The sequence below is a fragment of the Mastigoproctus giganteus genome, chromosome 7 (genome assembly GCF_048544385.1).
Source record: "Mastigoproctus giganteus isolate SK-2022 chromosome 7, ASM4854438v1, whole genome shotgun sequence".
Classification (NCBI taxonomy): Eukaryota; Metazoa; Arthropoda; class Arachnida; order Uropygi; family Thelyphonidae; genus Mastigoproctus; species Mastigoproctus giganteus.
In genome coordinates this window covers 57,653,015-57,666,009 of record NC_143581.1, presented here as the reverse complement: position 1 = coordinate 57,666,009, position 12,995 = coordinate 57,653,015, and the positions used below count along the sequence as shown (strand labels likewise).

The 12,995-nt window shown below is 38.9% G+C and overlaps 1 protein-coding gene across 1 annotated transcript in view; it reads left to right on the top strand.

The window, feature by feature from the left end:
- The window catches only part of RecQ4 (RecQ4 helicase), a 398,588-nt gene that overhangs the window by 49,704 nt on the left and 335,889 nt on the right, over positions 1-12,995 (top strand). Inside the window, exon 3 of the mRNA XM_090378321.1 lies at positions 7,781-7,836. Coding sequence (XP_090234447.1) covers positions 7,781-7,836 — 56 coding nt within the window. The remainder of the gene's footprint in view (positions 1-7,780; positions 7,837-12,995) is intronic.

Sequence of the window (12,995 nt, the reverse complement as noted above, 5' to 3'; positions counted from 1 at the left end):
GAGTCCCACAGGGTTCAGTGTTGGGTCCTCTGTTGTTTTGTATACAGTAAACCCCCGTTAATTGCGGTATCTGTATTCGCAGTTTCACGTATTTGCAGTCACTGATTTAATATAAAATGAAACCTAAAGAAATGTGAATTTTAAAGCACCGTGAACATTTTCCGCCATAAAAAAACATGGGCATGGCTAAAATTATCTTTCCTGGTCAAAACAGCGCTCAGTGGGTGGGGGGGGACAAAATCGCGAGCATGGATGTTTCTCGCTAATCCTTGTTTAGTATGTGTTATGCACTTGTCATGGAAGGTTTCGTCATTTGCTTTTAATTTATATACTTTTAAATTGAATAAATTTATAAATTGATATGCTTACAAAAGTGATAAATCTACTGTTTTGCAGTGTAAAACAGACTTTTTCCAGTGTGTTAACGGAAGAAAGTGACTATTGTGGACAAGTTCTTTCTAACACGTACAAAAATATGGCTACGAATAACAAGAGAAATGTGAAAATATCAAAGAAGGTGATGACATTAGCGAATAAAATTGAGTTATTAGACAAAATTTCTAATGGTGAAAGTGTCTCCTCAGTGGCAAAACATTATAAAATCAATGAGTCAATGGTACGATCAATCAAAGAAATTGGAAGAAAAAATCTGCCGTAGTGTCCGTGAAAATGCGCAAATTGCTTCAAAAATTTGCTCTGTAACTCGTGTTGTTAAATTAGAAAAAAATGGAAAAAGCTTTAAATCTGTGGATAGAAGACCGAACTCAAAATAAAATTCCGTTAAGTTCACTCATCATTCGTGAAAAGGCGAAACTCCTTTATCAACACTTTAGCGAAACTGGTGATAACACTGGCAGGATAAGTTTTTTAGCTAGCAAAGGTGCTGGTTTGAAAGATTTGTTTGAAATTTCTAATAAATAATACATTTAATATTAAATTGTTTCTTATTTTCATTTCGATGCCATATGCTTGCATTTCACTATGTACTGTCTATGTACATAGTCATATTATGAAGGTACATATAATACATACATAGACAATTTTAGACTAGTTTTTCTTATATATTTTATACTTTGGAACAGAACCCCTTGATTACTATGGGAGCCATAACTCAGTATTCACGTTTTCGGTATTCTCGGCATTTCTCAGGAACGTAATCCCTGCGAATAGCGGGGGTTTACTGTATTTATCAGTGATATTGATGAAGGTATATCAGGCTTAGTGTTGAAGTTTGCAGATGGTACAAAGGTTGGCAGGGTTGTTAATGACAGTAATGGCAGTGTGCTACTGCAACAGGATCTAGATAATTTGGGCAGATGAGCTAAGAAGTGGCAACTGATGTTTAACCTTGACAAATGCAAAGTACTGCATATGGGTAGAAGTAACCCCAGAGAACCTACCAACTGTGTGGTACTACACTTAAGGTGATAGAAAATGAAAGACCTGGGGGTAATTGTGCAGTCAGATATGAAGTTTTCTGAGCAATGCAGACAGGCTGCCAGGGCAGGTCATGGGGTTTTGTCAATGATATATAGGAATTTTGCTAGCAGGGAAAAGGAGGTGATTGTCCGTCTGTATAAGGCAATGGTCAGGCCACTCCTTGAGTACTGCGTACAGGTCTGGAGGCCTCATTTTAGGAAGGATGTAGATTTGCTTGAGCGTGTACAGAGAAGGGCAACAAGATTGGTGTGGGGAATGAAGGGATCCTCTTACCAAGAGAGGCTTAAGTTCTGCAAATTGCAGTGGCTGGAGACTAGGCACCTGCATGTTGATCTGATTGAGGTGTATAAGGCCTTGAATGGGTTGAGCACGCTGAATTCTGATGGGATCCTTCCACTTGTTCAGATTACGAACCTAAGGGGGCATAAATTCAAATTAAGAAAAGACAGATGTAGAATAGATGTGCGGAAATTTGCCTTTAGCCAGCGGGTGCTTAATTGTTGGAACAAACTTCCATCTGTCGTTGTGGAAGTTGATAGGTTAAATAAATTTGAGGAACAGGACAGGCATTTGGAGGGAATGGTGTATTTTTTTTTTTTTTTTTTTGGCTGATGCTGCATAAGCTCATACACTTGCTTTCTTGCATCAGATGCCACTACTACTACTACTGTTCCAGTAAAATAATGAAATGTATTTTTAAATAATGAAATTTCAAATATTCATTGATAAACATTGAAGGTATATCACTGTCAATCTTGATGGATAAGCATGTAGTTGATACAAAAATAGGCAGGGTGGTTAGAAACAGTAATCCAGAATAACTATAAACTGTGTGGTTACCACACTAGTTTGTAGTGAAGAATGAAAAAGAACTGTGGTTAATTATTATGTGAGATATGAAGTCCTCTGAGCAGTGCCGACAAGCTCTCATGACAACTTATGCGGTTTTGCCAGTGATATACAGTAATTTTGCCAACAGGCCCAAGTAGTTTTTTATCTTGTTGCTTATGACAATGGTTAAGCCACATCTTCAGTAAGTACCATATACAGATCTGGAAGCCTCATTTTAGGAAGGATGTGGATCTGTTGGAATGTATATAGAGAAGGGAAAGGAACTTAGTGAGAAGAACAAAAGGGTGCTCTTAGCAAGAATGGTTCTGCAAATAACAGCATCTGGAGTCCTGATTGATGTGTTTAAGACACATCAATAAATAGAGTAGGTCGAGTAAGCTCAATACTGATAGAATCTTTCTCTTGCTGAGGCAACACACATTAAGTAGCATAAATTTAAATTGAAGATGGATGGTTGCAAGGTTGATATGTGGAAATTTGCTTTTTTTTTTGCTAGTTGGTTGTAACAAACTTCTATCTTTTGTTGTGGAAGTGGGTAGCATGAATAATTTCAAGGAAGAACTAGACAAATTATTTAGAGAGATGGAGAGGTAATCTGGGAAGCATTTATTTCTTTTTTGGCTGATGTTGTATAAGCTTTCTTTCTTGCATCATTTACCTAGAATAAATTGTAAGTAAGATTGATTACATTTGAACCATTAAGGCTACATTTTCTGCACATATGCTAACACTGATTTCCACAGCATGGCAGTCTTGTGATCATTCCATATGATGCAAGGAAGCCCTCCCTAGGCTTTCTGCACTGGCAGTAAAAAATAAAAAGTAAAAATAATTATTTAAAAATAGTAATAGGTAAATAATAAAATAAAATAAATTCCTGTTTGATTCCCTTCTCAAATATGTATTTGTCTCCAGCTGACCTTGGAATTTTTCAAGCTGTCTGCCTCAACAGCCCTTGGAAGTAACTTATTCCAGTAATTAATAATTCACTGGCTAAAAACTTCCTGGAATACACCAAAATCTCTTTCCCCTGTGATTTGAATTTATGTCCACAAGTTCTGGAACTTTTACTTTCACTTCTCAGACCCTTAAACACCTGAATCGAACCTCCTCTAAAGTGCTTAATTTCCAGTCTCTGTAGTGCACTTATTTGAAGTCATTCATTTTGCTGATCTCACTAGGTGTATTGTCTGCCTTTTGGATCCCCTTTGAAGAAGCGCAGTGTCTTTTTTTTTAGGTGAGGTTTCCATACTTGAACAGTTTTCCGTGTAGTTTTACGATTGTCTTATACAGGATTATGACCACCTCTCTTTATACAGGATATGTCTTATACAGGATTATGACCACCTCTCATTACAGGATTATGACCACCTCTCTTAAATACAGTAAACCCTTGCTAATCTGGAGTAATTGGGAGGAGAGGTCATCTAGATTAAGCAATAATCTGGATTAGTGAAGCAAAATATAGCCCTTGAAGATAAAAAAAACTTAGAATACAAATAAATGGAACATTTAATGATATGGTAGTTCGGATGAAAATAAATAAAGAAAATATCCACGTAGAGCCTTTATTTAAAACTATAATAAGACAATACATTTATTTATATATCGATAGATGGATAAATGTATTGTCTTTTGCCTTTTTATACATTTATCAGGTGGCGCTGGTGTTGCATACCAATGCCACTTGATAGTTGCTGTGAATACTACTTAAATACAGCTTCTTCCAGCAACCTTCTTTTGGGTTTTTTAATGTCTGTCTATTTGAAACATTGCTTTTATCACTCCCCACATAGAATTTTAAAAGAAATGTCTTTATAAATTCTTTTTGTTTTTTAATATCTGACACAGCCTGTGGGCCAATACCAAATTCTTCAGCAATTATTTTTTTCCAAGAACATCATTTTCAAGTTGCTCTATCACTTCGGGGTATTTTCAAGTTACTCTATCACAAATTGAATTCTTTAGAACCCATAATATGTTAACTTATGTACATATATAAGTATAAAGAAGTATGCAAATTAAGTGATATAAGCAATAACATCCGTCCAACTCAGAGTCAACAAAGATACTGAACAACACCCAAGACAATGTAATGTATGTTGTGCGCACAGAGAGAGAGTTACTCATCTGCCTTCCTAAATCCCATGTGTCTTTCAAAGTGCTTAACTGTGAACAGAAATTTTCATATTTTGATCTGGATTAACTGTAAATGGATTACCGAGGGTTTACTGTATATGATAAATTGTTGATCCACTTGGAATAGAGTTCTAATATTCAGATGGACATAGTGAAGACATAAGCGAATATGCTTAAAAAAACCTCAAGTTCTCCATTAATTTTATTTCACGCAATTATTTTCACATGTGGTTGTTGAAAAGGTGAGCATTCTAAATATTATATCATATTTTGGTGTCAGAAAATTGGTTTTCAGTGAGACAGTGATTGGCTAGTGAAACAAATTGGCACTTATGCTTGTCAAGATAAAGTTTTATGTAAATTTGTTAGAGGGGGCTAGACCTGATGAAATTAGAGCATGGATAATCCCCCTCCTGTTTGATGGCATAAAAACTGTTGCTGCTTTTTTGTGTGTTTCAATAACTAATGCCAAATTCATGAGAAAGTGTTTTTTTTTTTTTTGTGGCTCATATATTCAAGCCGCTTTCATTCATATATTCATACCACTTTCAAGCTGTTGGATAATAAATCCAGTAACTCCCCTAACTATGAAGCAATCCTCGTTACGTTAAGATACAACTTCGTGACGTTTGACCTCTGTGTGGTGTACATACCTCCAACGCCTTCCCCGCAAATCATCCTTGAAGTTTCCAACTGGATAATCAATCAGCTGCATCCCACAGCTTCTCACGTAGTTTGTGGTGATTTCAATCTACCTCCTCAGCTATCTAATATGAAAAAGTATCTTCTGGCACACTTGAGATGTGCTGATCTACAACTTATTAATGAAGCTCCAACCAGGGGGAATAACCTCTTAGATCTAGTTCTAGCCTCTATCCCTTGCACCCTTGATTACATTGCAGAAACGTCATTCGACTCTGATCATGTCCCAATACATGTGACTGCATATCTGCCAGCCCCCAAATTAGAAACCAGAAGGACAACAAAAAAGGTTGACATCACTAGCCCCAACTTACTTGACGTAGATAAGTGCATCAGAGCCGCCTCTCTCATTCCCTGGGTGGCCTTAGAGACTTGTGACCCAGAAATAGCTGTGAACATTCTCACAAACTGGATCAACACGGTTGCCAAATATGCCGCCTCTAAAAAAATCACAATCAGTCCATATACAAGACTTTGGTGGAATTCAGAACTCAAAATGAGTTTCCAGCTGAAGCAACAGCTCCATCGCACATGGAAACAGTCGCAAAATGTCAATGATCGCATCGTTTATTCTAGGGCACGGGCTCAATTTAATCGCATGAAATCTGAGGCAATCAAATTATACGTTAACCGAGATCTGGCTAAAGGAAAAATTCCATACAAGAAAGTGAACCTTCATTTTCCTCTGCAATTTGATCCTGAATTGTGGCTCGATTTCGTCACAAGATTTAATCGTAATCCTATGCCAAACTCAGATCTGGCTCTACTAACAGAGCCCACCCAGCAAGAAGTGTTGAGCACCATTCAGATCACAAAACAACAGCTGATCGTCGCCATCAATTCTCTACCTGCCTCGTCAACCGCTGGTGATGATGGAGTTCCCCAATTCATGCTGAAATGCCTAAGTCCGTACATTATTCAGCCACTTTTAATTATCTTCAACCAGTTACTCTTGAACTAGATTTTCCCACAGCAATGGGAAAACTATCTTATCAAACCTTTAGCCAAAGTTCAGTCGCCATCGAAACCTAAACATTTCCGACCCATCTCCAACTCCTCCAGCCTGCTGAAGCTCCTGGAGAAGACCTTACTCCCGATCCTCACCAAGCAGATCATGCCCAGTAATCCAGCCCAAATTCACTACTCCCTTCCAAACAGATCAACGATCACAAATCTGCTAGCCACAACGAATACTATCTTGTCAGCATTCGAGAAAAGGCACGAACTAGCTGTGACTTACTTAGACATTGAGGCTGCATTTGATGCCGTCCAAGTAAACCAACTACTCACTCTCCTGAAATGCCACTTCCAGATCACAGGGAACATATTATGCTTTCTCTCCTCTCTTCTGAAAAACAGAGTTATAAAGCTTCATACAGGAGATCGCACCCTTACTAGATCCGTCACCGCAGGAGTCCCACAAGGAGGGGTCCTTTCCGGCCTTCTGTTCTCATCTATTATCTTCCCACTGGTTGCACATTCTCGATGTCTACTGAGCTATGCAGATGATATCAAGATACTGACTCCCATCATCCCTGGTCAAGACCTTGATCTGGTAAAAACCGAAATTAACAACACTCTCACTGCAGTCACATCTTACCTCTGCCAGTTCGGGCTCAAGATCAATCCTGCTAAGTCCGAATTCATGGTGTATTCATTGAAGCAAACTCCTTCTTCTCTCCAGCCTTCGGTCGGCAACACTCTCATCCCAATTGCATCCAGCCATCGTGATCTGGGCGTTGTATTCGACTCCAAACTTCGATTCAACGCCCACATAGACATGCTCCTCACACGTGCTTCAAGACTCCGGTGGATAGCAAAACAGCATCTCCTTCATATCAGAGATAAAAAGACAACCGTGAGGTACATATGAGCAATCATCTTTCCACCTTTACTCTATGCTGCTGAAATTTGGGCGTCAGCGGCACCATCAATAAAGAAACCACTCTTTGCCACAGAATTCTGGCTCCTAAAGTGGGCCAACAGGAAGCACAACCTTCCAGCTCTGATTCACACCACGCAGCTTGCCAACTCTCTCGGGATTCCACGGCTTCCCACCTTAGTCGAAGACCAACGCCTCCTAGCAACAGTCAAGATGATAACAGGCATAATCGCAACACCTTCATTCTGGGATACCTGTGGCTGGAGGATCCCCCCTGCTGCCCTTAGGGCCAATCCCGAGCTCTACTCGCATTCAGCGCGACTCCATCTCTCGGACAGGTTCCTCCCTCAGCAGATGTTCAAGCAAACCCAGGCACTTGACGCCGACCTGAACAAATTCGCTATTGACCGGACTTACAGGAAAAAAATTATGTCTAGTAGGACTAATCTGCATTGACATGTGTACCTTGCATCTGTTCCTGTCTGATTGAGCTGGTGCTCTTATCTCGATGTTAAGTCAGCTCAATCAGACCTAACTCTCGTAAGGAATTCTCTACTTTGTATAAAATATGTTTTCTTTTGTAAAATTACCTGTTTTTGTAAATTAATTGTTCTATTTTCCCGGAAGTTGCGGGAGGTTGTAAAAATGTAAACCCCTGGCTTTTTGGCCGTGAAGGGCATTAAAGATTATCTCTCTCTCTCTCTATATATAGTTGTACAGAAATCAAATGGTTTATTTGTTTTTTATTTTATTTTTCAATTGCAGATGCATATAAGGAATACTGGGCAAAGAAAAACAAAGGCATTGACCAGAGATCCTCTGTAAGTATAAGTTAAAAGAACATTGTCATATTGTGTGACAAAGTTTTCCCTATATCCTCAGAGATATGCTAGAAACAAATCTCTAAAAGTTTGTTTTTATTTTCATTTCCTGCAGTAATAAGTGAAGATTCATTGTAGTTTTCTCACATTTGTTGGTTTTGCACTTTGAACCAATCTCTGTAATGCATTTGTTATAAAGTCTAATATTTCTATTAGAGAATTCCAATCTGAGCTGATATTGAATCTTATAGCATTCTAATGCACAGCAACCATTGCACAGCACAGAAATTTAATCATTGCACTGCACAGAAATTCAATTTCAAACTGGATAAAGAATTTTTAAAAAGGCTGCTTTCCTTTAATAAGCCACCAACTGGAAGGTTTCGATTAAATGAGGAGACTGTGGCATTTGAGAAGTTTTCAGCAGAGCCCATAAAAATAGCTAAGATGGGCATTTTTAAAACTTAGTGCTCCTAAAGAAAATGCACAGAATTCTTAGAGTGAAATTGTATGAACAACTTAACAAGATTTAAGTGCATCAAATGTTGCTGGAAGAGGACTACTATGTGTAGTTAGCTTTATGTTGTTAGTTTAATGAAAAAGTTGAAAAAATTTCATCTTATATCTTGACAATTTAACGTTTAGTGATGATAGTGGCAAGGTTAATTACCTTATTTGCTAATTAACCAAAAGCAGAGAAACTGCCAGAAGTCTGGGAACATGAAAGGGATTCCCCTAAAGTCACTGTCTCATGCTTTGGGGGAAAGAGTGGTTATTGGTTATAGTTATCTTGCAGTGCTGCGCAATTTTTTTATTCCTGAAAAAAAAAAAAAAAGACAATTAAGAATTGAAACCAGTATGGTATTTGAGCAAGATACAGTACCTTGCCACCTGCAGAATGTCACTCTTTAAATGATCTTGCCAGGATCACAAATGCAATTAATGCTGTAACTGAAACAACTGGAGCAGGGTGGGTAAAGTGCCTGCCTGGCAACCCAAAGGTCGCAGGTTCGAATCCCGCCTAGGGCTTGGATCAGAGTACTGCAAAAACCTTTGGAGGTGCATTATGGCCCCACAGAAGCCAATGTGCCAACAACTAACAAAGGGTGGAAAAAAAAAAACTGGAGAAAGTGTTAATGGAATTGTAAAATTAAACTACACTTTGTATCAGTAATAAGGGAGATTACGTTGAATCTTAATAATCTTATGATAATGTGCTACAATATGATTATATTGGATGTTAACCAGTGCACACAAAGTGTGCACTAGTTAACATGTGCACAGTGCTGAAGCAAACTTCCACACATTTATCCTGCAACCATCCTTCCTCAACTTGAATTTATGTCCCTTCGTGTGTAGTCTCGATAGGTGGAACAGGACAAAGTATGTCTGCCAGGGGCAAAAATTGTTGACGTTGTAGAGCAGATTTCATCTTTTAAGGGCACAAAAGGTGATATTGTTATACATGTTGGCACTAATTACCTTAGGAGTAAGAGATCTGCAGATTTACTTAACAAGTACAGGTCAATGGTGAAAAAAAGTTGAGTTAGGGTTAAATTTGAAAGTGTCTGTAATTCTGCCCACACACGATAGGAGGGAGTATATGTTAGAGCCATGTCAATCAATTCAGCCCTGTAGAGATTGTGCAAGGCTCAAGGGGTAGAATTTTTTTTTTTTTTTTTTCAGCGTGGTCTGTGCTTGCTAACAGGAGAAACTGCTTCTACACGGATGGGATACACTTATATAGAAGGGATGTAAGAATATTTGCTAATGCTATCGAGGCAGTGTTAAGTGGGTTGGAAAACTGCTAGTTTGGGGGGAATTCACTGACTAAAAGATTAATGGTAGCCGCAGGCAGAAGCGAAAGTGATTCTTGCGCTGCTTCTATTGTAATGAGCAGCAGCTTAGAGAGTAAGTTGCTGGGAATTTCAAGGATTGCTGTGAGTCATCATGGAATAAGTAAATACATGCGCTGTGTTAGGGTAACTAAGAGTAAGGACAAGTGCATGTATACAGTCAGTCCTCGTATAGCACAATAGTTGTATTCCTAGAAACCCTCGTGCAGTGCAAAATCGTGCAATATAAACAACGGGCCCTATGGGGAAAAATAGGGTTAGGTGCCGACCACCCAAGATTGAACACACATTTCTATCCAAAACATTACCAAACACAATAAATAATCGTGATAAAATATGTAAGTATTTTATTACGACTATTACATAATAAAATTTTACTACTGCTTTTGCTTCTATCGTAAGCAAACTTGTTTTTATGGTTTGATTTTCTATCCAAACAGATGACAGCCATTCCATCTCTTTCAATTCTTTGTGTCTTAATCTAATGGATTTTAATTACACTTTGAGTTGTTCCTGCTATGAAAGTTGTTTTTATTTTCTCTGCATTCTTTGTAATTCTCGGTGTTGCCTCATTTAGGCCTGTGGCACATGCAATATCACATGGTCTTTCCTTTCGCTCAAAGCGTTTCACAATTTCATATATTTTCTCTATTGACAGAGGCGGACTGGCCATAAGCCTTACCGGGGAAACCCCGGTGGGCTGGAGGCCGGTGTGATTTTGGCCATAAACGCTAGTAGGAAGCTGCTACAAATTTTCCCAGGTAAGAATTTTTGACCCAGTCCGCCTCTGTTTATCAATATTGCTTTTCTTTTTCTATCTGAATCTGCAATGTCTTCACCAGGATGCTTCTTTTTCACACCTTTTAAGTATTTTACTCAGTTTTAGGGAATATAGCACAATTACAAAGGCAGATATTGTTGGGATATCAGAGACGTGGTGTCACACAGATATAAGGAATGTGGAACTGGAATTTGGGGAATACAATGGGTATAGAAAGGATAGACAGGAGGGGAGGAGGGGTTATGCTATTAGTTAAGAAACACATAAAATCCAAGGAAGTGAAGCCAGTCGACATTGATGGACAGGGCAGTGTCGAGTCAGTTTGGTGTGACATAAGCATAGGGAAATCAAAATTGAGAGTAGGAGTGTGCTATAGGCCTAATGACTCTGATGAGTATAATAAGATATTGTACAGGGAAATAGAGTGGGCCAGTAAATCAGAGAGTCTTATAATGGGGGATTTTAATTTCCCAGATATTGACTGGAATTTGTGGGTTGGTCACTCACACACTAGCAAGGCTTTTATGGATTTATTGGATGATTGTTTTCTACATCAGCATGTTCGTGCGGCAACAAGAGGGAGCAATACTCTTGATCTGATTATCAGTAGTGATTCTTCATGCATTAAGAATCTGCAGATAAATGAACCACTAGGTGGCAGTGATCACAGTGTGTTGAAGTGGGATTTACTCAAGGAGTTAACTACCATCAGAGGTAAAGGGAAGGGTTTTTGTTTTCGTAAAGGAGACTATGATGGTCTGAGACAGTATTTAAATTCTATACAGTGGGACCAACTGATGATGTTACCAACAGCAAATTCAAAATGGGAAGCATTCAAAGAACTTATCTTGGAAGCTACTAGGTTTTACATACCAACTAAGAAATATTGTTCAAGGTTTAGGCCAAAATGGATGTCAGATGAACTAATGAGGCATATGGCAGAGAAGAAAAATGCATGGGATACATACAAATTAACACATGACACAGAAGCCTATGATAGATACAAGTTGATATGCAACCAAGTTACAAAGGAGGTTAGGCAGGCGAAGGCAGATTACGAGAAATCCTTGGCAAGGGATGCAAAGAAAAACAGCAAAGAGTTCTTTACTTATGTAAACTCTAGAAGGAAGGGGATGAATCAGATTGGTCCACTGGATATTGATGGTTCAACAGTTGAGGATCCTGCTCAGGTGGCTAACAATCTAAACGAGTATTTTGCATCTACATTCACGCACGAGGAGTTATTCAGGAAGGAGAATGACGTAGGTAAAGTAAACATTGGCAGTGAGCTAGATGATTTTGTAATAACTGAGAGGAAAGTGGAGGAGCGATTGTTGAGAATAAACATAAAAAAGGCACCTGGGGTGGATGGGATCTATCCAGTTATATTAAAGGTGGCAGCAAAGGAAGTAAGCAAACCCCTAGCCATAATTATGAGAGCTTCTTTGGAATCAGGGGAGGTACCCATAGACTGGAGATGTGCAAATGTAACCCCAATTCACAAAGGAGGATCAAAGGCTGACACAAGTAATTATAGACCTGTTAGTTTAACTTCTGTTCCAGGTAAATTAATGGAGGCAAGCACTGCAGGATCATCTAGACAAGAATTCAGTTATAGCTCAGACGCAGCATGTTTTGTTAAGGGCAGGTCTTGCCTGACCAATTTGATTGGATACTATGATGTAGTCACAAAAGAACTGGATGCAGGGAATAACTTTGACATTATATATTTGGATCTTAGAAAGGCTTTTGATACTGTTGCACATGGAAGACTGCTGCACAAATTGGAGCAGTATGGCATTGGAGGCAAATTGCTGCTATGGATAAGGGGATGGTTGAGTGGCAGAAGACAGAGAGTGGTAATCAATGGACACTGCTCAACGTGGACTAATGTTATTAGTGGAGTTCCTGAGGGTTCAGTGTTGGGTCCGTTGTTGTTTTCGGTGTTTATGAATGATATTGATGATGGTATATCAAGTTTAATGTCCAAGTTTGCAGATGATACAAAGGTTGGCAGGGTTGTTAAGGACACTACTGACGCTATGCTGCTGCAACAGGATCTGGAAAGGTTGAACAGATGGGCTGAGAGGTGGCAAATGAAGTTTAACATTGACAAATGTAAAGTACTACATATGGGAAACAGTAACCACAGAGCAACGTATCAACTCTGTGGTACTACACTGACAGTGGTGGAGAATGAAAAGGACCTGGGGGTAATTGTGCAGGCAGATATGAAGTTCTCTGAGCAGTGCAGACGAGTTGCAAGAGTAGCTCATGGTGTCTTGTCAATGATATACAGGAATTTTTCTAGCAGGGATAAGGAGGTGATTATTCCCTTGTATAAGGCAATGGTTAGGCCACATCTTGAGTACTGTATACAGGTCTGGAGGCCTCATTTCAAGAAGGATGTAGAGCTGCTGGAACAGGTACAGAGAAGGGCAACAAGATTAGTGAATGGAATAAAGGGTTGCTCTTACGAAGAAAGGCTTAAGTTTTGCAAATTACAGAGTCTGGAGACTAGC